The 25,578-nt window shown below is 46.0% G+C and overlaps 1 protein-coding gene across 6 annotated transcripts in view; it reads left to right on the forward strand.

Moving 5' to 3' along the window:
• Window positions 1–12,360, forward strand: part of Slc8a3 (solute carrier family 8 member A3) — a 138,345-nt gene extending 125,985 nt beyond the window's left edge. For 4 of the 6 annotated variants that reach the window (XM_023702436.1, XM_004624745.2, XM_004624744.2 and 1 more), the window contains exons 4-8: window positions 1,430–1,447; window positions 5,353–5,477; window positions 6,205–6,304; window positions 7,922–8,197; window positions 10,378–12,360. In XM_023702436.1, the coding sequence (XP_023558204.1) occupies window positions 1,430–1,447; window positions 5,353–5,477; window positions 6,205–6,304; window positions 7,922–8,197; window positions 10,378–10,754 (896 nt within the window). In that variant the 3' untranslated portion in view covers window positions 10,755–12,360. The remainder of the gene's footprint in view (window positions 1–1,429; window positions 1,448–5,352; window positions 5,478–6,204; window positions 6,305–7,921; window positions 8,198–10,377) is intronic. The other 2 variants (XM_004624748.2, XM_023702451.1) reach the window with 1 other exon arrangement.
• Window positions 12,361–25,578: the final 13,218 nt, after the last annotated feature.

The raw sequence follows: 25,578 nt of genomic DNA on the forward strand, positions 1-25,578 counted from the left end.
TTTATTTATGTTTTTCATTTTCTTTATTTATTTTTTTCCATAATTTTATTGAGAAACAAATAGCAATGAGACAGTTTCAAATCAAATTGGTAGGACAGTTGCAATAATTAACACATTGCATACTCTCTTCCTAGTGGTTATTTGCCGTACAAGATGAAGCATGATATCCTATTTACAAACACTTAGAATAAATCCCTCTATTCAAGGCCAGACAGTTTATCTGCAGGATTCCAGCTTTCCCTGCTTCTGCTACATACTGTATTCATGTATCCCTGACCTGCCAAGGCATGACTTATCCATCTAAACACTCATTTATTTACCGAAGTAGACTTATCCTCCGGGGCATCAGTGGCATTAGGAATTCAAAACTGAACTAAATGGGAAGTTCTTTTTGTCCCATGTGGACAAAATGACAAAGGCTGTAAGAGAACCGCGTACACACACTAATGGGAACTCAGAATCATCCAGGAGTGCAGAAAGGACAGACAAAGCTCCCAAAACAGGTGACATTTGAAGTTAGGGTGTAGTTGGCTTTCTCCAGGTGGTTGGTATTGAGAGCAACTTCGGAGGTTCTCCTGCCTTTCCTGTATCATCTCCCTGCCCTGCTTGCACTCATCTCTCTTGGGAAAGAGTTGCTAAGCCAGGTTATCACCCTTATCGAAGAGTGCATTGTCCCATCTAAGTAAGATGCTTGTATTTGAACACTGCAGTTGTATGGCTAATGCCTCAATTCAAGTGACTCCTTTAATGAGGACTGTGTTTTCAGGGTGCGAGATGGTCATAGGCCAGGGCAGCTGTGCTCCCATTAGCTCCACCCTGTTGTGACTGCTTCCAGACTGTAAGCATAGCAGTGACTTTGCTCGGAAGAGGTGCTTACCTGGCTTCCAGGATTTTAAGGGCCCATTAAATATGTCACAATTGGTTTGGATCTAGAATGGCAGAAAACACTGCCCAAGCTTGGTATGAAAGAAAGGTGTCACAATAGAAAGGAATTGGGGCCAGGGAGATGGCTCAGTGGAATAAGTGCTTCCCTGGCAAGTGCAAGGGCCTGAGTTCAATCCCCGGTTCTGCAAAAAAAAAAAAAAAAAAAAAGAACAGACCCTGACAGAGCAGCTCAGTCTCCGTCCCACCCACTTGGCTCCCCCATCCTCATTCCTCCATCCCTAGCTCTCAGGGCTGCAAGGAAGGTGTGGGAATAACTCTCCTAACTGCTCAGTGGCCTTTCCAGCTGCTTACAATACCTCTTGCTGCTTCTGCCACTGTGCATGCTACAAATGCTTTTTGCATGTTTTTCTGAGCTCTCTCCTCCTAAGATTGCTGCTGTCTTTTTAGCTGTTAGCAGCCACAAAGTCTGGAGATACTTTCAAGATAGGACCTTAATATTCTTTCCTTTTCTTCTTCCCCTTGCCTGATATCCATTCGCAAACAGCGCTCCTGTTATCTCCAGGTAAGAGGTGTCTTCCATCTTTTCTAATTCTTGCCAGTTACATTCTGTTTTAGGATCAGTGTCCTTTAACTTACCTAATAGTATTTATAGGTTCAAGTCAACTTGACAAGTTCTCCCTAGGACTGGGAGACTTGTTTCCCCTCATGAACTAATTATCAGAACTAGACAGTTGCTTGAGCGTCATTTCTGTGACTGAATATTTCTGAGATGTGGACAATGTATAGCTGATCCTCTCTGGGACCAGAAACCAGGAAGATAAATGAAGCTTATCAAGAAGCTGGTGGGTCATAGGCTTATTCACCTGCATCTTCTGTGTTGGAGAAAAGAGAGTGAAAGTCAGACCTGGAATCTTTTAACAGGATAATGATGAGATTTGCAAGGAAATACTGATCTCAGGAGATGCAAGAGAAAATAATCATAAGAGCTGCTGTGAGAATGTGAAGAGCAATTTTTAAAAATAATCTGGAACTTTACTCCTTCTGTAGGTCTTCTATCTTTTTTTTTTTTTTTTTTAGATCTTCCGTCTTATCACAACTGACACCTCAATTGCTAGAATTGGGGTTCATCTGCCACTGATTCTTAAAGGCAAATATGCCATGAATAGCAAGAAGGGAGACAGAGGCAATATTCGGGCTGGAAATAGACATTTAGTGAATGTATTTCTGAGACATTCTGATGCAGAATCTGATTCTTGGTAGAGTATACCCCAGCATTGAGAGTATGCTTGCAGATGGAAAAAGGAGTCACAATAACCATCTTCATGAGCCGATACAAAAGTATTTCCTTGTATCTAACAATACTATAACTCTTGAGTCAGAGTAGGCTCTACAAGACTGTTCCAATAGTTCTTAGAAGACCCTCACATTTCATCAGTTGTTTGAACACAGAAAAAACTTAAGGTCTCTAATATGGCACCCTTTTATGGAGTTCACTTTACTTAGTTATGTGCAGCACTGAGCTCAGGAAGAGGCAGTGTACAGAGCAGGGCCTTCAGCCTCTGCAGCCCCAGGTGAAAAATGTAGGCAATTCCTGTGTTTTCCTTTGGTAAATAAAAGGAGCTCCAGTTGTTTGTTTCTTTGTTTTTGTTTTTTCTTTTTGATTCCTTTTTAAGCCAAGAGGCTGAGGGCCACCCCCAGCTCTGTATTCTCTACTCTTCTCCCAGGGTATTGCTCTTAGAGCCCGGGCCTTGCTTCTCCACCTCACTCAACCTCTTGCAGGAGAAGATATTTAGTTTTCTTTGTTCCAACTCTCATCTCCACCCACTCCACACACACAAAAGTTGTGATTATGATGCACATGCAGATGTCAATAGAAGCTAAAGTGAGGATTGTATTTTCTAGATCTCCCAATCTGCAAACTTTGTATTTTAGGAAAACTTGATTCAGTTTTAATACCACTAGAAATCTAAATCTTTCTTTTAACTTTACCAAGAGGACAGGCCAACATAACTAACAATGCCTGGTAGTAAAAGACAGAAAATATATTCATCCTGAGCTACTCCACCAAGTTCAGGGACTTCGGGGGTGAGAATCCTGGTTGCAGTACCCCACTTCCTTGTGAGGGTGCCCGCCCTATCAGGCCTAGCAATCTCTTTGTTCTTTCAATATTGTCTAATATTCCATCCTATTTATTCTCTCTTTCTCTCCCTCCCTTCCTCCCAGCCTCCCTCCCCGATCCTTAGAATCGAGAGTTTGTTTAGTCAGTTTATATATAAAAAACTGTCATTTATCCTCTTTGCTTAAAATTCTGAGGAGTTGCATGATCAGAGTCACCATAGTTTTCAGTCTGATATGTAACTTTCTTTCAAGAAATTAACTTCATCTGAATTTAAAGCCACCAACATTACAAAAATAGAATAAGGGAGGAGATCCTGCCAAACTAAGACACCAAATCAGAGTTTATGTAAAAGCATGTGAATATGGAAAGCTGTGAATTAGTAGATATATAGAGCCCCTCTGTGGAGCTGTGAGAAACCCAAAAATGAAGATTGGTTATTTGCCAAGGAGATTTTTTGTGGAAAGCTAGATGGGAAAACTGACTGTCACCGCAGGGTGGCCAGGTCAGTAGGTAGATCAATATCCTGCCAGATGGACATAGTGCTAGATTGATAGCTAGACAAGAGGTTAGACAGGTACATTTATATGTCACTGGAGAGCTCATTATAGTGGAAAAGGTTCTTGTGACACATGTAAAGTATGACATAGGGGAAGCCAGAGAAGGAGGAGAAGCAGAATGACACTGTCACTGCTAAGACAGGCATGGTGATATGGTTCCAAAACCTGCATTTAGAAGAGAACACTGCTGCATTCTTTCAAGGACTCTATATTTTTCTAAGGGCTTTTTTCCAGAGTGGCCTATGTACAGTCTGGTTTCTAGTTTGTTGGCTTCACACATAGCCAGATCTGTAGAGGCACTCTAATTTACCTTCACAACTAACTAATCAAAGAATCAGAGTAAACAAACTAAGTGAAATTAGGCTGCTAGAGGGTATCCACTGACTTGGAAATGTCCATAGGTCGTTGAGAAATAGAAACAGTTATGTCCAAAGTAGTCACCAATACAGGAGAGGGGGCAGCACCATGGACAGCTCCCAGGCATTTTAGGATCCCCTTCTCTGCTTGGGGCCAGAAACTCGGAGCCAGCTCAGCACCCCACGCTCATCCCATTTTCATTCAGCTCAACTGAGAAAGTTGCTATATCAGATGCAACGTTTCTCTGCTGGTAACTTAGTCCTTGGCTTACAGACTTCAGTAAATTCCTTTCACGGCAACCTCAAGAGCTTGAGTCTCACCCCTCTCCTCACTTTCATTAATTTCTCTGCTGGAAAGAAAAGAAGGCCTTCTTGGTCTCTGACCCATTTTGTCCTTGAGATTATCCAAGAACTAGAGGATTCCTCTGGGAGGTTTACTGTGTGGAATGAAAGCAATTAAGGAGCCGAAGAAAAGAATTAATTGCATGTAAGAATGTGGACCTGGATGGGAAGATGTTTAAATGAGCTCTGAAAGAAACAGCCTGCCAAGAGCGATTTTCTAATCAAAGGGGAATAAAAAGATTCAATCTCTATTTCACTCTAATCCAGAAAATACATCTCATGGTGAAGTGATCTTAAAATGTTCTCACCAGCTAAACCAGAAAAAGTGTCTCTCTGCTCCCCGTGAGAGGGGACCATTGGCAAATGAGTCAAGATCCCAAGGGACACTGCGAATGCTCCAAAGAATGTAAAAGGAGACCCTTCTATAATTTTGGTTTTTGAACAAGTATTTGTATTGCAGAAGAAATGTATCTGATTTGTACAGAAATTCTGGGATCTCTTACTGGAACAGTGTGAAATTTTTCTGGAACTTTTCCAAGTTTCTCATTATGAGGATACTATTTGCTTGTATGAAGTGTAGCTATCCTGGAAATTTCCCCTTTCTTCCTTGATAGAGGAGATAACACCAACGGCATTAGGAACAAACGTTACATGCACCAGTAGACACTTCCTTTTGATCAGTGTGCCTTCAAGAACAGTTCTGTGAAGTGGTCGGACAACCAGTCTGGTGCAACAGTTCAAAACAGTTAGAGGACAAGAGAGCTGCCCTTTCTTCACAGCTCCCCAATATCTCACTGAATGACTTAGGAACTTCACTTGGTGCTGCTGGGTGCTTGAAGGGTCTTTGGGTTGGATTTCCTGTGCAGGTAAACAACATAAAGAAGAATGCTTGTCCCAGGCCTGCTAGGAACCATATCCTGGTCTAACGTTCATAAAGTATTCAGCATACTGCAGAAGCAGCACCAAATCATACATGGGGACCTCATTCCCAAGATATTTGGTTGTACACATTGCCCATGACTAATGATCAGAGCTTTAGTTTTCTGGGGAATGGAAATGGTACTAAATCTTGTCTGACTTTCTTTCATTGCAGAGGTGACAGACAGGAAGCTAACTGTGGAGGAAGAGGAGGCCAAGAGGATAGCAGAAATGGGAAAGCCAGTATTGGGTGAACACCCCAAGCTAGAGGTCATCATTGAAGAATCCTATGAATTCAAGGTCAGGCCACTAGTGAGATCTAATGGCATAATTGATTAATTAAGGTGATGGGGGCAGAAGACCTGAGGTTTTGTTCAGTTTTACCACTGGATATGTGATGTTAAAGTTGAAGAAATCACTCAACCACCCCAGGCCTGTTTCTCCAAGTGTATCATGTTATAAATAGTGCTGGCCATTTGTATGCTATAAATATTATGAAGAAATAGGATAGCCAAGATGCATCATCACCATTTTTTGTTTGTTTGTTTGTTTGTTGTTTGCTTGGTCTTCTTGAGACAGGGTCTTGCTATGCAATTCAGGCTGTCCTTGAGCCCACTTTGTAGTCCCCAGACTGGTCTGGAACTCTCAATGATCCTCCTGCCTCAGCCTGCCGAGTGCTGGGATTGCGGGTGTGCGCCACCACGCCCAGTCATTATCACCATTTTTAACTGCATTTTTAAGACAAAGACATTAAAATACATTCCTCAGAGAATGCATTTTATGAATTTTTATTTTAAATGAATTCCTCAGAGATGACTTATTGACATCATACCTTTCTTCTCTATTTTATTATACTCTATATTAAATGCCGTAAGTTACAACCCAAGGAAGGAGACTGTCCCACGGGATAGCGTAGCTCTCAGAACTCTTAGAGTGCAGGGCATCTTTCATTGCTTTGCAGCACCAGACTCTTCGTTGGTGCCGAGCATCCTAACCTCATGATTCCAAGTTTTTCTCTCCCTGGCAGACTACAGTGGACAAACTGATCAAGAAGACAAACCTGGCCATGGTTGTAGGGACCCATTCCTGGAGGGACCAGTTCATGGAGGCCATCACTGTCAGTGCGGGTAAGAAGGGTCTCGAGATGGCTTTGCTGGGAAAAGCCATCAGTCCCCAAGCAGGAAAAGCAGGGACCTAGAGTGACTCAGCAGTCCTGAAAGAGCACTGTGTCCCATCTTCCTGGCTCTGGTGCTAGATGTTGAAGTATTTCACTAGATCACATTGGAACAGAATTGTGGTTCATCTGAATTCAAATCCTGGTTCTGCTTTATGTACTAGAGCACTTATCTCTCCACCCCCCGACTGCCCTCGTCCAGGATGGGAACTATAGCTACCTCTCTCAGAAAAGTTGAAAGGTGCAGTCAGTTACAAAGTATGTATGTCATAAATACCAGTCTCCGTCATTGCTGCCTCTCATTAACTTGGTCTCTTCTCTGCTTTAAAACGAGGCAGGAGGCAATTCCGATTCAGAGTTGCAGGGATCAGCATTGACTCTCTGGCAAATCTCCACCCTGGGTAATGCCAGATCCCTCCTATAGCATTTCCTCACGGGTCCTTCGATGGTGACCCACAGCACAGCCAGGGGCCGAGCGGCCTACAGATGTGTTGGAATGGGAGCGGACAGCCATCCCTATAGTACCTCCTTGTACTGCTGAGCCTAGTGGCCTTGCTTTTTTTCGTGAGGTTTTTGTTGTCATAGCAATCCACAGGGTCACATCCCTAAGGCCCCAGAGCCTGAGCAAAGTACATCCAGGAAGAGAGGTTTGTGGCTGCTTCTGCCGCTGCCCTACTTTCACGGTGTCCCTTCTAGTGACCCCTCTCATGGCCTGAAACTGTGTCTTTCAAAAGACAATAAATGGAATGTAGGCCATATCACCTACTCCTTTTAGACATGAGGGAACTAAGGTTGAGAAACAACAGAAAAATGTACCCAGTTACAAATTTTCTTAATGTCAAAGCTGGAATTAGAACCCGGATTCCTGACTTTTGCCCTTTTGAAACTCAGCTTCTATGGGTTACGTCAGAACATCACAGAGGCTGCCCTTGACAGTGTGCTAGGGAGCCTCTGCACAGCTTGTCCTCGTGGGCCACTAAATGGGAATTTCTGCCCCTGCTTCCTGGCAAGGACAATGGGGTCCCAGTCCCACTGTGTCTCGTGGGAAATTCAGAGGAAGGTACTGACTCCTGCATTGTCTGGCATGTCAGCCATCCCTCCGGGGGTGGTTCGTGACCCAAATCAGGATGATATTACAGTAACCAGGTCATTAAATTCAAGAGAAGCCATGTTGGCATCCAGTGAAGAACATGCACATGGAAATTGTGGGTTTGGTTTTGTTGCGTTGCCTGGGCAGAGATATACCCAGCCTGCTCCAGCCTGCTTTTTTCCTCCCCCACTATCTATCCTTCTCATATCTCCCTGCTCCTTCTCTCACTCTGTCTCTCTTCCTTGTTTTCCCATCCTCTCTTTCCCACTCGCCCTTGCTGCTTTGCACTCAGATTGGCCAGTAACCAAATGATTTCCAATTTCCCAGCCCCTTTTCAGTACCCATGCCCGGTGCCTTGCCAGCTGCCCAGCATGAAGTGTAGGCCCCTAGTGCCTATAAACTGGGCTGGACCTGGCTTTCTTGTGCAGGACAGATATCTGAGGTTGCCACCCTTCCTCGGCCTCTCTATCTTCTCTCCAGCAGGGGACGAGGATGAAGATGAATCAGGGGAGGAGAGGCTGCCCTCCTGCTTCGACTACGTCATGCACTTCCTGACCGTCTTCTGGAAGGTGCTGTTCGCCTGTGTGCCCCCCACTGAGTACTGCCACGGCTGGGCCTGCTTTGTCGTCTCCATCCTCATCATTGGCATGCTCACTGCCATTATCGGGGACCTGGCCTCCCACTTCGGCTGCACCATTGGTCTCAAGGATTCAGTCACAGCTGTTGTCTTCGTAGCGTTCGGCACCTCTGTGCCAGGTGAGAGGACAAGTGCTCTAGTTCACAAAGAGGGCCTTTCCCAGCTCAGATGCTCCCTTCCCTTGGCCTTGTCTGTTTCTTGATCTCAGACGGGCATGTAAGAGAACATCTGCTCTCACAGTGAGTGAAAGTCAGAGAGATTACTGCTGGTATTGATCAGGACAGCCAACATTTCCTGGACAGTTTTGATGGGATGGACACAGTGTATGCTAAACAGTTCACAGGTTCAGTCCCCACAATGCTCACCCAGATTCTATTGAACAGTCAAATCACTGTCCTCATGTGATAGATGAGACACTGATGTGTGCAGAAATTAACCCACCTGCCCAATCAGTGACCCAGTTTCCTAATCCACACATTATATTGATTAATGGAACAAAATATGTGATACTGTTGTTCCACTTACCACTGGCAATCTCTGAGAGGATCAAGATTGGCCTGCTTGAAGATGTCACTGCAGAAACACTACAAGCATTTTGACCTCTTCAGCATGCATGGACACCTGTGGGAACAGTGAGTCTCCTAGCAGGATGGGCAAAGAAAGCTTAGCAAGATTTGTCCTTTCCCATGATGCTCGTATTGTCTCCCAAGCACCAAGACACAAAAGGAGTCGGCATTAATTTATTTATAAGAGAAATGCTTCCTGAGCTCCACTAGCATCTCAGAGTACTGTGCTAGTTGCCTGAATCATAAGAAGCAAGGTAGATATGTTGCCCTCTCCATCCACTTTGAATACTTCAATTAGAGTCCACTTTGATTAAAATCATCGTGATGAATTCTGCGAAGTAAAACTCTAAAATAGGAAGCTATGGGCCAGGCTAGGGTTGGGGATGCCTTCTGAGGGGAGTCAAGGGGAAGCTGGGCCTCGCCGATGAGTTGGAGTTAGTGGATACAGAGAGATGCTTTGCCAAGTTCCTTGCTTAGTTCATTTGTGGTCTCCAGTGCATCCTAGACCTGAACCCCTAGCAGATCCATCTGCCCTAGGGAAAAGCAAAGGCATCTTCTCATGGGAGGTTAGCGAGGAGTAAGCTGGCTGGACCAATGGAAACCCTTCCTGTAACAAGAACACATACCTGAAACTGTCCCAGGTTAAGGAAACAGCTTCCCCAAGCCCTAGCACAGGTGGGGTGATAAGCACATTAGTAACACAAGAAGTTTGGCTGTCATGGAATCTGGTGATTGTAAACTAAATGCATGCTGCAGGGAAGGTTTTGTGGATGTGGTACCCTGTGAGTGCTGTTCTTCAAGCCACTGGAGGAAAAAGCAGATGTGGGCGAAACACATGTGGGGAGAACTCACAGATGATAGGAAGCAAAAAGGCAAGGTCACAGCAAGGAGGGAGGGTTTTCTCAGGAAGTCTGAGAAGACTGGCAGTGGTGAGGTAAGGCAGGGCAAGCCCCATTGCCCCAGAAGATGCCTGATGGCATTTGGTAGCTTAGGAAGGGGAAGCTGTGGTCCATGCCTATTTTCATAGCTTTGACTGGCACTCTCGGGATGTGGGTCAGTGGTGTAGAAAAATATTTATAAGATTGTTTTAGGGTAAAATCTCTCGCCAACTTCCTTTGTGACCTTGGCTAGATTCCTTATTTTTCTCCCTGTGAAATAAGCAGGTCGAAGCAGGTATTCCTGGTGGCCCTCCCTGCTCCTATAATCTGTAGCAGGATCGAGTCAAATGTCCTCCAAGCCCTGTGAGCACTGCAGTGCCTGCCCTGTCCTCTTTGGGTTCACCACTCACCCTGCCTCTCCCTACAGTGGTTCTCTAGCATGTCTTCTGACCCCAGACATCCGTGCTTGAGCCTGAGGCCCCATGTACTGCTGAGTCACCATCAGTGTTGCACATCTGTGCCATTCACCAGTTGTGGTCAGGTTTTTCCTCCAGGCAGTTTGCAGGGATGTCACAGTTCCCTGGGGAGTACGAAATGACAAACTCACTCACTCACTGAGAAAGCAGTCACAGGACGAGTGAGCCTGCTGGTTAAGTATTAGGACTAGAATAGATCTTTTAGATTCCTGCAAATGAGAAACAAGAAGCCCACAACAGCACTGTGACTTGCCCAGTGCAGTTCCCTCCTCAGTGGCTGAGTTGGGAGTGGCCTCTTAGTGCTTAGGCTGAGCTGGCTTTCCAAACCTTCCACATGTTGGTCTCCTGCCAGCTTCCATTTGTCTCTGTCCTTTTCCAGATACGTTTGCCAGCAAAGCTGCCGCCCTCCAGGATGTGTACGCGGATGCCTCCATTGGCAATGTTACAGGCAGTAACGCTGTCAATGTCTTCCTGGGTATTGGCTTGGCCTGGTCCGTGGCCGCCATCTACTGGGCCCTGCAGGGACAGGAGTTCCATGTGTCAGCGGGCACGCTGGCCTTCTCCGTCACCCTTTTCACCATCTTTGCGTTTGTCTGCATCAGTGTGCTCTTGTACCGAAGGCGGCCACACCTGGGCGGGGAGCTTGGTGGGCCCCGTGGCTGCAAGCTTGCCACTACGTGGCTCTTTGTGGGCCTATGGCTCCTCTACATACTCTTTGCCACCCTGGAGGCCTATTGCTACATCAAGGGGTTCTGAGCCATGGAACAGGGCCTCCAGAAGGACAGACCTCGGACTTCTACCAGGAGAAGGGCCCTCCCCCAACAGGGACCTTTCCCAGTTGACAGCCCTACACAGACCACCCGGGGCTCGTGCCCTAGGAGCTTCACCTGACTCTGGCCATGCACTGGAAAAAGTCCGAATCAAACAGAATGGGGGCAACATCAACTTTCCAGAGTATTTCATTAAATACAAATCAACAGCAGCAACAAATCCACCTCTATACCATCCTCCCACACCTGTCCCAAGTCCACAGCAAAGGTCAGGCCCTTCCTCCTCCTGTTTTGCCTTCCAGTGACTCCTTTGCCTCCAGGTTCCTTGGGGACAGGGTCTCTGCCATCTGACCCATGTGATAGATCATGATTCTCGGGTTCAGCTTGGAAAGATGTGGAAATGACTCCTTTCCATGTGGCTGGTTTAGGGTTCTCTTTTCATTGTAATCATTATCATAGATGCTTTTGTTTTTCCACAAGATTTTACTTGTTTGGTCTTGTCTTTTCTTTCTGAAGTCAGTGACAAAGGTGCCATGGAGGAACTCCACGTCTGAGCCCGCAGACAGAGGCATGGATCTTCAGATGCACTGTGACTCTCCAGAGGTCACCCCCATGCTTGGCTCAGCAAGGTCCTGTCCCCTATCCCCTCCCCCCAGTTCTTTGATGACAGATGACATTTGGGTCAAGTAAGTTCAACATGAGGATCAAGAAGAGCTTATTTGCCTCCATTGGAATCAAATCAAACATACGCAACTGTCTTTCTCCCTGTTCACATCCGCCCACTCTGTAGGTCTTGTTTCAGGGTTTTACATGTGGCCTCCTGCAGAAAACTCCATGTAATGCATGCTTGTAGGGCAAAGGTTGGAATAGGATGGTTGGGTGAACAAGAGGGATGCACATGCCTTCTTAAACATCTCTGGTTTAGCATGTGAGGCAGGAGACAAGAGGTGTTTAACCAGTGAGATCTTCAAGGGAAAAGATTATACAGCATTGAAAATGGCAGTGTTTCTGAGAAACGTCGACCTCACACCCCCTCACATCCCTATACACCACACTAAGAGGGCTCACTATATTTTCTTAACATAATGAAAGAATTTAGAGGTTTATAAGAGAATAAAGGAATTTTCCCACCTCTCCTGGTCCTCGGGCCAGGTTGGAAAGAATTTTCACAGGATAGGAACTGAAGTCCTCGTTTCTCCCATGTCCCTGCTTGTTTATAAACCTCATGAAGCTCTTTTACCAGCCTTGGTGGGGGTTGCTATTTCTTGCCCCTCTAAGAAGCCTCTCAGTTGCTGAAATCCCATGGAGTGCAAGTTTCTAGAAAAAGAGACTGACAGGCTCTGTGGACCTTTTCCCAGTGGACTGTGAAAGGATATGGCTTTAAAACACACAAACCCACATATGACATCACCACAAAACTGCCCACAGATCTTTAGGCTTTCTGCATTGACATGAATACATTTTCTAAGGGGGAAAAATAAAAAAAAAAAACCTGTTTAATTTTAAACACATTTTTTAAGAAAAAAATAACTAAAAAAGAAATCGTGCTCGTGTCATAAGCTACGTTGACAGTTGCCAGTGGAAATATTGGGTTGGTTAAAAAAAAATAAAAGCTCTACTTATATCTCTCTATATCCAGCTTGCTTCTCTCTGTGCTTCTTCAGGGAAAGGTCTGGGGGCTGCCCTGGTTGGGTCCTGAACTGGGTGCGATGGAGGAGAAGGAGCCATCTCCCTGCCTGCTCAGGCACTGATGAACTAGACAGGGCACTTTTTAAACAAAAATATTTCAGGGAACTGCCACCAGACAAAAATCTAGCCTGGAGTACATAATAAGTGAGATCTAGGATAGGAAAGAAAAAGGAGTCTTTTGTTTTCAAACAGAACCATGGAGCAGGGTTGCAGCTAGGAAACCAGTGCCCATATTTATTTCCAATAAGCATGTATTCAATATCCACCATTCAACAAGCATTTTGCACACCTTATAGGAGTTGAGCTATATTCTGCTAGCACAACACGAGTAAGAGATAGTTCCAGACCACAAGAAATGCCTGGTCTGGGCAGGGGAGAATAAAACTTGTTTTAACAGTGCTTTTTGGGTTATAAGAGACAAAGCAGTGAGAATGGTTGAAAGAAGATGGGGGTATGGTGAAGGCCCACGAGGGGAATGGTGGGCACAAGCAAGAAGCACAGTCTGGGCACAGGGGCCTGAATGCCACCCCCAGCCACCTCCCTGAGCCCATGCTGTCCTTCCCATCTTTGCTTCCCTCATCTGTAGAGCCCATCATGGCCTTTGCTTCCCAGGGGGCTTCCAGCAGCCACCAACCCTGGCATTCATTCACAACCTCACTGACACACACACACACACACACACACACACACACACACAAGCAGAGCTTCCTTTTTCTCATCTGAATATAAATTGAGAGAGTGGGGCCAATTCTGCATTCCCAGAGGGCCAGTTGGGAAGATAAAAACCTTAGCAGAAGGTGGTCTTGGTGGCCAGGTGCCTTTGCATTATCTGTCGGTCATTAAGTGTTTATTCCTGGCCCAAATAACTTGGGCAAGGAAATGTGGGTGGGGGTCACATTGCATTATAGTGCCCCTTCCTGACAATAATGGGAGCACACTGGTAAATGAGCTTGTAAGCCCAAGCTGCAAGCCAAAGTGGCCACTCTGTTGTCATGTTCGAGGAGTGGTGGTGGCGACACCATGGAAAAAACCCATAAACTCAACCTGGGACAACTGGGAAAGAGCCCGCAGAGAAAGTCATGCATAGGCAGGGCCTTGAAGGATGAATCAGTAGTAGTTTCCTTTGGTGAAACAGCTTGATACTGAAGGACCGTCACTAAAGCAATGGCATGCCCTAAGGCACAGGGTGAAACTGGACATGGTGGGCCACAAGGCCGAAGTAGTTGGCATTGCTGAAGTGTTCTCAGAGTTCAAGAGAAAGGAAAGAGTGAGCCACTCTGGACTCTGTTCCACCTGGGAGTTTGAGATGTGTTAGGCCAAAGAAGTGTTATCAGCTTATGTTGAAAGTGTTCTATTTTTTTCTTTCTAGACTGTGGTGTGGGGTTTTAGTTCTTACCTGAGCTTAGCCTTTTGGCCAAAAATGAGGCTGAGAAAGTGTTGTCAGGTGTACAGATACTGCCTTGGATGTGGTAACTGGAGAGCAACTGGACTGAAAAGTAAAAACACTGTAGAAGAGCAAGTAGGAAGAAAGCCTTGCTCAACGGCTCTTTTCTAGCCTTAAAAAAAACCTTTGAGTTTGTTAAATGACAGTCACAAAATCATAAAATCCACGTGTGTCCATCTCTTCCAGTCTCAGAATTGTTTCTGGACTATCCAGATGCGGGGTGTTATCAAGAGAGAAACTGGAGTGGCCTACAGAGAATGGAGAGAAGGCTGGAGGGGGCATCCTGGGACCCCGGAGACCCGGGTACGATCTAGATGCCGCCAACAACCACTCCTGTAACCCATCCTTCTGCTGGGTTACAATGAGAGCCTCAGAAGCTAGTGATTTCCACTTTAATGTTCAGACTCTAGAATACATTAAAAAAAATTGTGTGTATGTGTGTACAAGCATATTTGCACATGTGCACATGGCCAGGCTGCCTGACAAACCTTGATTGACCTCATAGTGCAGCTGTCCCTCATCTGTAGAGCCCATCATGGCCTTTGCTTCACAGAGCCTTGGTGCTGTGGCCCGTGTATTCGTATGAAAACGACACTGCCAGCTGTTGCCCTTGCTTCCCCGGGGCTTCCTCTGTTCTGTTTCACCTACAGCCCATATTTATTTTAGGCACCTTCTACTGACTGAGCCACAACATTCTCCTGCTTTTATCCATTCTCAGGATGGTACTAGATTCTATAAAAAGTCAACCACAGTATTTCATTGGCTTTAGCAAGACCCAAGTTCATTTCCCATTCGTGTACTAATTCAGTGGGGATGGACTTGGCCTGCGGGTGACTTCTTCCACTTTGCGATTCAGAGACAGTTTCTTTCCATTTTGTGACTGCTACCTTCTAGGGCAGCAGGAGGAGGAAGATTAGAGAAGGTGCCAGCATTCCTAACAGCCCTGACCCCAAAGAAATACTCATCCCTGTTGCTCATATTCTCTTAGTAAAAGCTGGTCTTTCTAACCCACCCAAATGCAAAAGAAATGCATCACTCTTACACTGGGAGGCCCTCCCCACTGACCACTCTATACTATGAAAGGATGAATGTTTTAGAGACCCTTGTACCTGCCACAACCCCACTGTGGCTCAGAATTGATATTTTAATACCAGTGACCAAAGGTACAGTGACCGACCTGTGTCTCTCCGGTTTTTCAAAACCTTTGAAGGATAATTAGAACCACAAAAGATAGGTGGTATTATTTTACTAGTGAAGTTTTATGCAATTCCCAGGAGCACAGACAAAAGTGTCAGGCAAAAACGCAGGTCTTCTGCTTCCTAATTCTGCTCAGAGTACTTTCCCCAGGCCATTGTGACTTCTTGTGACAAACACCAAAATGTGCAGCGAGAGAGACTGGACTATGTTTGCAGGTCTGGTCAGTGAAAGCATCCCACAGAGGCAGCCAGTATCCAGGCAGGGAAGGGAGGAGAAGTCAGCCACCGGCTGTTCTCTCTGCAGTGGCTCCTTTCTTCTCTGCTTTGTCTCTGTCCTCATCCAATGAGGGGCTTTCCTGTCAGGGCACATCAATAGGCCACTGTACCAATATGAGCCAAAGGGAGATGGGATAAATTGATTTGCACTGAGGAGCCTAATTACTGAGAATTAGGAGAGCACCATCTAGCCCCAGAGAGGGATGATTCCAAAGACATCTTCTGGGAAAGGGTATCCACAGAAAGACTCCTGTGTCACATGGAATGGCATTTTCAGAAGGGGGTTTACATCTTAGTCCATTTGGTATCACAGTAACAAAATACCAGAGGCCCAGCACTCTACTGAGCTCACAAGTCTGGAGGCCCAAGACCACGGCACTGGTGCCTGCTCAGCCTCTGTGGCATCACCACACAACACTGGGGACCAAGCTGTAACACAAGCCTTGGCAGAGATGAGCCACATCCACATCACAGCAGTTGGATCGGCTTTGTTAAAAATGAGATGGGCCTTTGCCCATAAACTTAAGTGGAATCAATCATTCTTTTCATTACACATTAACTGAAGTTTGGCAGACAAATACACGTGATATATATTCAGAGTGTACAATGCAGTATTTTGATTTATGTACATGCTGTGAAATGATCACCATAGCGAAGCTGATGAATGTATCCATCATCTTGTGCAGTTGTCTTTTTCATATGCTGAGAATATGTAAGACCTACTTGCTTAGTAAATTTCAATTATGTACCATACATTATTATCAACCATGGCAGTCACCATGTACATGTTAGGACTCCAGACCCTATTTCATCCTCAAACTACAAGTTTACACCCTAGAAACACCACCTCTCTACTTACTCACTCCAACCCCTGGTAACCACCCTTCTACTATCTGCTCTATGAACTAGACTTTCCCAGATTTCTCATGAAGCTGTGATAGAGAAGCATTTGTCTTTCTGTACCTGGTTCATTCCATTTAACATAATGTCTTTAGTTCATCCATGTTGCTCAAATGATAGGATTTCCTTCTTTTTTGAAGTAGCATGATATTCTATTACATTTTATAGCATAATTTATCTATTCATTTGTTAACAGACTCTTAGGTTGTTTTGGCTACTATGAAGAATGTTGCAACAAACATGGGTTCAGAGACATCACTTTTAGATTCTAGTTTCATTTCCATTTTGCTATAGAAGAAGTGGGATTGCATCATTCCCTCCTAAAAATCTGGGAAGAAGTTGACCCAAGCTAAATTCTTCTGTGTCTTATAATCTCTGAAGTCTGTCCCACATGCTGCACTGGCCCTGCACCCAGGGCGTGCTGAGCTGGCAACTGAGTCTGGGTGTGGTGGCACATGCCTGTAACCCATGCTGGGGAGGAGGCTGAAAACAGGAGGATCACTACAAGTCTGAGATGCGTAGTGAGGCCCTGTACCAAATACATAAATAAAACAAAAATCTTTGGAGTCTAGTTCTAACCTTAGCCCTTTGTACTGTATTTCAAGTTCTTTGAAACCTGTACCTCAGTGGAAACCCAGCAGGAGCTGGCTGTCACTCTGTCTTCTTTATTGCTCTTATACATCACATCAGCGCAGTGGCTTCTGTGTTGTGTGGTAAGTGCCATTCCTTTGCTATGCTCACCACCTTTGGCTGGGTCTTCATACAATCATTTTCTCTTTCCATGTCTGTGAGGCAGAAGTTATAACCTGGTGATCAGCAAACTTGGTATGTTGGATCCATCCAGAACTTTTTCAAGAATGTGACTAGCTGCAAAATTTTAAAGCCAAAACGTTTTGGGCTCATCCAGGAATTTGCTCCTCTGACCACACTGGCTGAGCATTTCTGCATGGAAGCAACGCAAGGCAGCTCGTCAGACAGCATGCCACATACTCAGGGCCTACCCTGTCAGTTCTCTGGAATTCCTACCCAAACCATCTCTCGTTTGAGGGACCAGCCTTGCCCAGGGGTCATTTGCACGTAAGACACATGTTGTGGAATCAAGGCATGCGTACCATGGCCTGTCATAGATTGGCACTTGCCTCTAGCACAGAGTGGAGTCTGAATCCCAGGTCTATCCTTGTGGAATTTTTAAATAAGTGAGCACTTCGTTGAGCCTTGGTTTCTCCAATCCAAAAATGTAGTGCTGCAAATATTGAATGAATATTTTTAAAGTCTGTCGCATAGTTCATGGCATGTACTCACCATGGAAAAGTTAGATTTGAAAATTAATACTAGGAGAAATGGCCGACAGTTACCAGGATTTGTAAGTGAGGTACGCCTCTGGATACAGTAGAGAAGACAGACAAACCTGGTGTCAGAGAAAGAGCAACACAGAAATGGCCAGCAGCCCATATCAGGGGTGGAATGTTGGTGAGTATGGTAGACAATAGTGGACACAAACAACTGTGGCCCTCGAGAAGGAGGAAAAGCCTTGGGAGAAGGTGAGCAATCTGCCCAAGGTCATTTCATGGCTAAGTGGCAGTGGGGACTTAATGCCTAGGTCTTCTCAACTCCACAGTAGTTGCTGCATGCAGCAGTTGGGTATGTGAGACAGCTATTTCCTGTCATAATACTTAAGAAAATAAATATTGGGACAGTATAACTTGTCTTGGTTTGCCCAAGGCTTTTCCAGCTTTAGCACTGAAAGTCTTGTGTCCCTTGGTCTTGGGAAACTAGAATGGTTGGTTACTTTCAAATATTGAGTCTGGGGCTGGCGAGATAGCTCAGTGGAGTAAGCACCTGCTTAGGCAAGCACAGGGATTGAGGTTCGATTCCCATGTCATTCTGGCCCAACCCTTAGGCATGCTGAGCCGGCCACAGAGATTAGACCAGGCATGGTTGCTCACACTTGTAATCCCAGCACTGGGGAGGCTGAAAACAGGAGGGTTACTATAAATCCAAACTGTGTAGTGAGATCCTGTGTCAAACACATTAAAACAAACAAGCAAGCAAACAAAGAAAACAAATATTGAGTCAGACATAGCTAGTGAACAGTATACTCTCTACATGCACCTTCTGTTATGTCATGCTGTCATCTTTTCCAGTCATTTCATGACCTTTTCTCTTGGCCAGAATCTCAGCTTGATGAGTTTCTTCACCTGGTGGTTGAATGCAAACCATTATTCCCAAAAGACTGAAGTTCTTGGGACCTCACTCAGCTTTTAATGACTAGTACTTTCAGACACAAGCATTTGAAAAGTACTTTGAATCACCAAGTCTGAGGCATAGTCCTGTATGCTTCCACTGGGTAGCAGCAACTCAGTTTCCCCCAAGTAATTAGGACGATCCCCCACTTCATTCAACAAACCCAAAAGGGTTAATGGAAAGGCTCAGCTTCTTTTTCATCAGAATCATAATTACGTTCATCAGTGAGGATATGAAGAATATGCATCCCTTTGATGTTATGATCTTCACACATACTGAGTTCCCAAAATATAGAAACAGACATCAAAATTCTTCAAGTGGATTACAAGCTATAAAACTGGAGGACCACTCTTTGACCAGCCGCCCTTTAAATTCTATGTAGAGGCAGAGAGCGGTAAATACCTGTCTCCAGTTGAAGCATGGGCTGCATTTAGTAAGATAACATCATAATATCACAAGGTGTTATCTCCTAGCTAGTTCAGTAACTGAGTCTGCATGCAGCTTTGTCCCTATTATGCCAAGCCATCTTTGAGTAATAGAAATAATGGTAAGAGCAGTGTCCTGGACTAGAGACTGCACCGTGAAAGATGCCATGGTAACGAGTAAGGCATTATGGGCCTATGGGTAGAGATGCTGACTGAAACACAATGAGGGACAGAGGCTAATAGCCATGCAGAATGTGGGTCTCTCCCCCGTGGAGTCTAACTTCTGCCTCTTCAGTGAAGAGCGGTCCAATATAATCAATCTAACACAAGGCAACCAGCTGGTCTTCCTGGGAGATATTGTCATATCAATGGCTCATTTGTTGCTTCTGCTACTAGAAGGACATATGTTCATCATGAGCTTTGATGAGGCCATACCCATGCTGCTGAGCCCAAGTACAGCCTCCCTCCCCGTGGAAGACCATCTGGACGACTCTCCTTGAAAGAAGAGCAATTATGTCCATTTTGGCTAAACCAGACCCTATTTCCATGGATTGATGTATGTAGAGATGGCTAAGACTTTTCCTTATCAATTCCAGTGGCTTTAAGTCATGCAAATCAGTCCAGCCTGTGAGCCTGTTGGAATGGAGAGCCGTGCTCCATGCTGCTGCCTGGAATTAGCCTGGAGATAGAGGCTATGACTTCCCGGGGCATAAAAGATCACACATCAGAGCTGAGGCACTGACCCCAAAACATCAGACACTACCTCATGTGCCACTGTGTCATGCAGATTACTCCTTTTGCAGAGCCTTCTCTCTGCACTTTGCAGAGGTGATCTCAGGCCTCCTCCCCAACCCAACTCAGCACTCACCCACTTCCTGCCATTCTCACAGTCACTCATCCTCAAGCCCCTCCTTTCTTCATGAATTCATAAAACTTGGGTTCAGCCCTGGGCCAAGACCTTGTTCCAGTTAACTATTTTATTAGCTAGAATTAGGACCCCCTTGGCTCCCCACAGGTACAAATAAGCCTGGGTGGTTTTAAAAAAATTTTTTTAATTAATTCGTTATTTGGAACAGGGTCTCGATATGCAGGTTGGACTCATAGTGATCCTCCCATCTCACCCCCCACCCACCCAGTATATGCTAACCCTAGCTGGGGCCAGCACAGCATGCCTAGGGTTCTAGAGCCAGCATGGCACATGGTACCAGGGATCAAATCTGGGTCCTTGTGCTTGTCAGGCAGGCATTTAGTCTGTGGAGCTATCTCTGCAGCCCTGCCTTAGTGTCTTTATTCTCACCATGGGTTGCACTAGAAGTGGTAAATCGGAATTAACTTGCAATAACTTTTCCATGGGATTCCAAATATAAACTTCCCAGACTGTGATGAGGACTGGGAAGGACTTGCTATAAATTTATGCCTGGATCATTGAACAAGCAGCAGGGTGACTAGAGACAGGCCAACCAATACTCATCCTTATGAATTCCTCTAACTCTAAGTACTGTGGTGAAGCCCTATCTCCAAATGCTGTCACACTGGGGGTTAGGGCTCCACACAGACACTTGAGCAGGAACAAATTTCAGCCCGTGAAAGCTGTTCAGAGGCATTGAGAGGCCTTCCACAGGACACTAATCTTGATCTGATTTGCCTTGTACTTATTTTATTTTCCAGTTTGACAGCACCTCAGTCCCCCCAAGCCCTCTCCTTCACCCTGCCACCCCCGCATTCCTCTCCTACCCTGGCCCCCATCTTCACCTCTCCAGCAGTCACAGCCTCTTCACCCAAGGTGAGTCTTCCCCTCTTGCAGCTTCCTGTGTTCCTCTCCTTGCCCTCGCACCTCTCTTTATCATCTGCTCCACCTGGGTCTTATTTCTCCCCATGCACACCCTGCCCCTTGATTTCTTCTCCCCACATTGTTCAGCACAATGCTGTCACATGGTCGCCCTCACCTCAGTGGAGGTTCCACATATGGCACACGACATGAGAACACACGTTCTCGTTCTGTTCTCCCCACTCAACGCTGACCCATTCTCACCTCTTGACTCACAGCGTGTTTTGGCGCCCCTCACTCTGCATGTGCCTTCCCCTCCCACAAGACCCCTAAGTTTCCTTCAATACAAGGTCCATTTACTTTATGTGTAGGGAATGGCCCACGTGACAGCGAGCTAGGCCTCCACTGAACAGTGGGTGCAACTAAAGGACACTTCACAGACGTACAAAGCCCCCAAAAATATATGAAGAAATTCTCATCACTGTTGACCATTAAAGAAATGCAAATTAAAACACCACTCAGGTTTCATCTCATTCCAGAAAGAATGGAGAGTATCAGGAAAGCAAATAATAAATTCTGGGGAGTCGGCAGAGAAAAAAGTGTTACCCTTCGACACTGTTGGTAGGAATGTAAAGTAGTACAGCCATTATGGAAGTTAGTACGGAGAGTCTGGAAATACCCCTCAAGCTAGGAATTCCATTTGACCCAGCTATTCCTCTTCCAGGTGTCTTCTAGATATTCTTCCTAAAGATATCATATTACAGAAACATTTGCATGCCAGTATTTATAGCAATATCTTAGCTATTTCACAACAGCTAAATCTTGAAAGCTGCCCACTTGCCCATCAACAGAAGAATGGATGAACAAGATGTGGTCTTTATCTACAATGGAGTACTACCCTGCCATAAAGAAGGATAACTTGAGGCATCTATAAGAAAAATGGTTACTCCTTCAGATCATGATGTTAAATGAAATAAATCAGACACGCAAACTTAAATCACATGGTTTCTCTTATACAAGAAATCTAAATGGTAAATAAAGATGAAATAAAAGACAGATACTAGGAGGTAGGGACACAGATCTTGCTCAGATGGAGAAGGGGTCATAGATAGAAGAAGGGCACACGGAAAGGGGAATACAAAGGAATTAGCGTGTGTCATGGACATGTGCCAGCTTCACATAAGAAATGTAAGCATCAGGTACTAAAACATGAACTAATAAAAGTTAAAAATAAAAGTAAGAGTGATTAAAATGGTTGGGGATCCAGATCGGGGACAGAGCACTTGCTGAGCAGGCATGAGGCCCTGGAAGGGTGTAGGGAGTTACCCAAGGCCAAAGGCAGTTCAGTGAGAATTGGGATGAGGAACCAGTGTAAGAACTAGATCTGGATCTAAGGTCAGGAGTCTAAGATCCCTGGACAAATAACATCTCAAAGACAGAGTGGGAGTAGGCAGGGTCCAGGCAAAGCCCTCTTCATTCACCTCCTGTGATCTCGTTGCTTACTCCCCAACTCCAGCTGGTCCTTACCACCTTCCTAAAGGAGAATGCTGCCAGCTTTCCTGCTGCCCTGGTCTCAAGCCAGCAGTCCTGCTCTAGTCTCTGGGTTTTGCAGAGACCAGGGATATCACCACAGGCTCGATTCACAAGAGTCAGGAAGGATTTCAAAGGCTGTCTGTTCAGAGCAGGAGGAGTTATAGCAAAAGTGCGGAAGTCAGCTCCATCCTGCATGGCTCCTCCAGGGTCTCTGGAGGGCCCCTTCAGAAGGCAGCCTTCCTGCCATAAGGAGGGAAGTGGCATAAATGCTGGGGGGTGGGGAGGATGAGAGGAATGGAAGGCTCAGAGTTTCCACCTCTCTGAAAGTTGTCCTCAAAAGCTCGAATCTCTCCAATGTGCCAGCCCAGCAGGTTGTATTAAATGGGACAGTCATGGGGATTTAAGAGGACATGTACTGTGGGGAGGCCTATCTGGGGAGGAGGGAGGAGTAGGTTCCTTGGGATCCTGCCTGGTCCTGGAGAAGATGTGTTCTGTTTGTTGAGGCCTTCAAAGAACTCCACCTCTGGGGTAGGCAGGCCCATCAGGGTTCTGAGTGCAAGAGCTCAGGGTTCGTGGGCCTGGGATTGAAGCTTCTAGGAGTTCTATGGGCTCAGGACACAGGAGGCTTCATTTCATGATGAAGCAGGAGGTTTTCTCTGATATCAACTGTTCATTCATGCATTACTAAATCCACCATGGCAGGACTTTGATGCGGGATATTTTCTGTTTTTCTGCACTAGTGACTGAGCATAGCTGCCTTCCAAGCAGTTGATCCAGGTTCAATTCCCTGCTAGTGCAGTAGTTTTACTTTGAGCCAGCCAGATAGCTCAGTGGACTAAAGTGCCCCCTTAGGCAGGCCCAGGGACCTGGGTTCGAACCCCAGGATGCTGTGCTGGCCCTGCCCCTGGGTGTGGTGGCGTGTGTCTGTAATCCTAGTGCTTGTGAGGCTGAAGACAGGAGGATCACTATGAGTCTGATCTGTATAGTGAAACACTGTAGATCCTGTAGACCCTGTACTAAATATAAACAAACAAACTGGTGATTATGGCCCAAAATTAAGATTATAGAGATACAACTACATATCCCATATCCTAAAGAACAATTTGGGGTCTGGTCCACTACCCAAGGATAACTTACACAATGCTGAATTTGCCCTGGACTAACCACACTCCCCCACCCCAATCTATGAAAGCATCGAGACAGTAAAAGAGGAGGTAAGTAAAGAATCACTGTTTTTTTTTCTCCCCCTTAAAGCCAATTAAGTGGGGGAGACTCAGGACCACTCCTAGGGTTTGGGGTTGGCCACAAGCCTGGCATCTTGCCTACTGGCTGGACCATTGCAAGCAGCAGACCTGCAGGTCAGCCTCCTCTACCTGCTAAACAAGGACAGAGAACAAGAAGGACAGAGAACGAGAGACACGGAGCCAAGACCTCCTGTCTCAGGCATGGTGAGGACACAAATGCACACCCAAAGGAGGACAGGTACCAGCATATTCTCTGTGTTGGGACAAAGGCTAAAGCCCTGGAACAAAGTGGGTATGAGGTGTATTACTGTTGGCAAGTACAGAAGGGGTCAAGCCAGAGCACCGCCCACATCAAGGCCCCCTGCATGATGCAGAGGCTATGCCCCAGGACCTGATGTGTGCCTCACCAGGGACCGGCACACGGGCACCTGCATGTGAAAAGCAAGCCAGTGATAATCAGAGCTGCTACAGTGAACAGAGAGGGCTGCAGCCCTCGTGGTTTTCCTTCCCTTCCTCCAGACCCCATCACCTCAGAAGAGCTGAGTTGTGAACTGCCTCAGAGCCCAGTCACAGCCCTGCTGCACGCTTTCTGGCAGTCATGGAATGAGGAAGCGCTGGGACCAGGACAGAGAGGGGAGAAAGAGCCAAAGCAAATCAGAGGTGAAGCTTCGTGATCATGTAGATCCGAGCTCATAAGCAACTGAAGTGGCCAGGAAGGTATGCAAGCAGCCTGGGTTGTCACAAAGGAGTCTGCTGCACAGTGGAAGGATGAGGCAACAGGGCAGAGCCGGAAGTGATGGCTCCAGAGGAGCTAAGTTCCACTCGAGGAACTGAAATTCCTCAACCAACTGCTTTCCTCTGAAGTTACCAGTTCCTCCTCTTCCTTCTCCAAATTTTCCACACTTCAACAATATGGGAGGATGACAGAGTTCCTACAGGGCCTACGAGACCGAAGAGGTTGCTCCCTGGTGGGAGACGGAAACCTGACAGGAGGAGAGGCTTGCATCCACCTTGAACTTTTTGCTGAGATGGAAAAAACAGTATTTATACCCAGTGTGACAGAGCTGTCAGAAACCGTGCAGATAAAGTGCACCACACGAACCAGGAGAAGCAGCTCTCTTTATTCTTACGCCATGTAAAAACCACCAATTTTAAGTCAAGATAGAAAATGCAGAGATGATGCATGTTGTTAATGTTGCAGGGTAGTTCACAAAATATTTCTGACTCTATTTCTGGGTGTTTAATCAGCTGCCATGGAGGGAGGGGGGGCCCCGGATTTGCTTTAGTCACTGAAGTGTGAGCAACACGACACATGTCACCTTCAGACGCAGACCAGGGTGCAATTTTTCATGTTCCTTTTTCTCTACCTCCACATTGTGGAGGATGGAACCTCCCTCTGCTCGAGTCCCTGAGGACAATGTGGAGAAGAGCCCAGCGGACAAACAGCAGCTAGGTTGGAGCTTTGTGCAGGAAGGCACGCTAGATGGGGGGGGTGCTGTGCCACTGCAGCAAATCCTGTTACTGACTATGATGAACAATTTGGCAACTGCTCATCACCTTGTAGAAAAGCCACCTCCAGGTATGCAGTGTCCCTATCAAGGGTGATTACTGGGGTGACCTTATCATTGCAGACAGGCCTGGTCTGGCAGAGACAGGATCCCTGACCTTTAGCCAGTCAGCAGTTTGGCTAGGATACAGGCAAAGGGGTGTATGCCCCACTAAAAGAAAGGGTGGTACAGAGCAGGAAGTGGTGCTGTCAGTTGGGGGTGGCATAGAGGAGAAGGGAACTGCCGAGAGTGCTCTGCCTAGATTTGACAAAAAATGATGAGATGCCCGGGCTGCATGTAGCACAGGCGTTGAGTAGGAAGGAGCAGGCGTGCAACCGTGGTCACACCCTTCACCCTATTGATTGATGAAACTGCACAAGGGACAAGTGACCCAGACCCTAGGGTGTAGGCTTGGTGTGCTCGGCACTGCATGAAAAGATCTCTTCACCCTCCTTGGTGAGTATCTCTGGTCTTGCAGGTCATTTGGAAGTTGGGGCTACAGGGCCAGACGTGTGGCTTCATGATTATTTCTCTGCTTTTGTCT

This window comes from Octodon degus, unplaced genomic scaffold (assembly GCF_000260255.1).
Source record: "Octodon degus isolate 3935 unplaced genomic scaffold, OctDeg1.0 scaffold00007, whole genome shotgun sequence".
Taxonomy (NCBI): Eukaryota; Metazoa; Chordata; class Mammalia; order Rodentia; family Octodontidae; genus Octodon; species Octodon degus.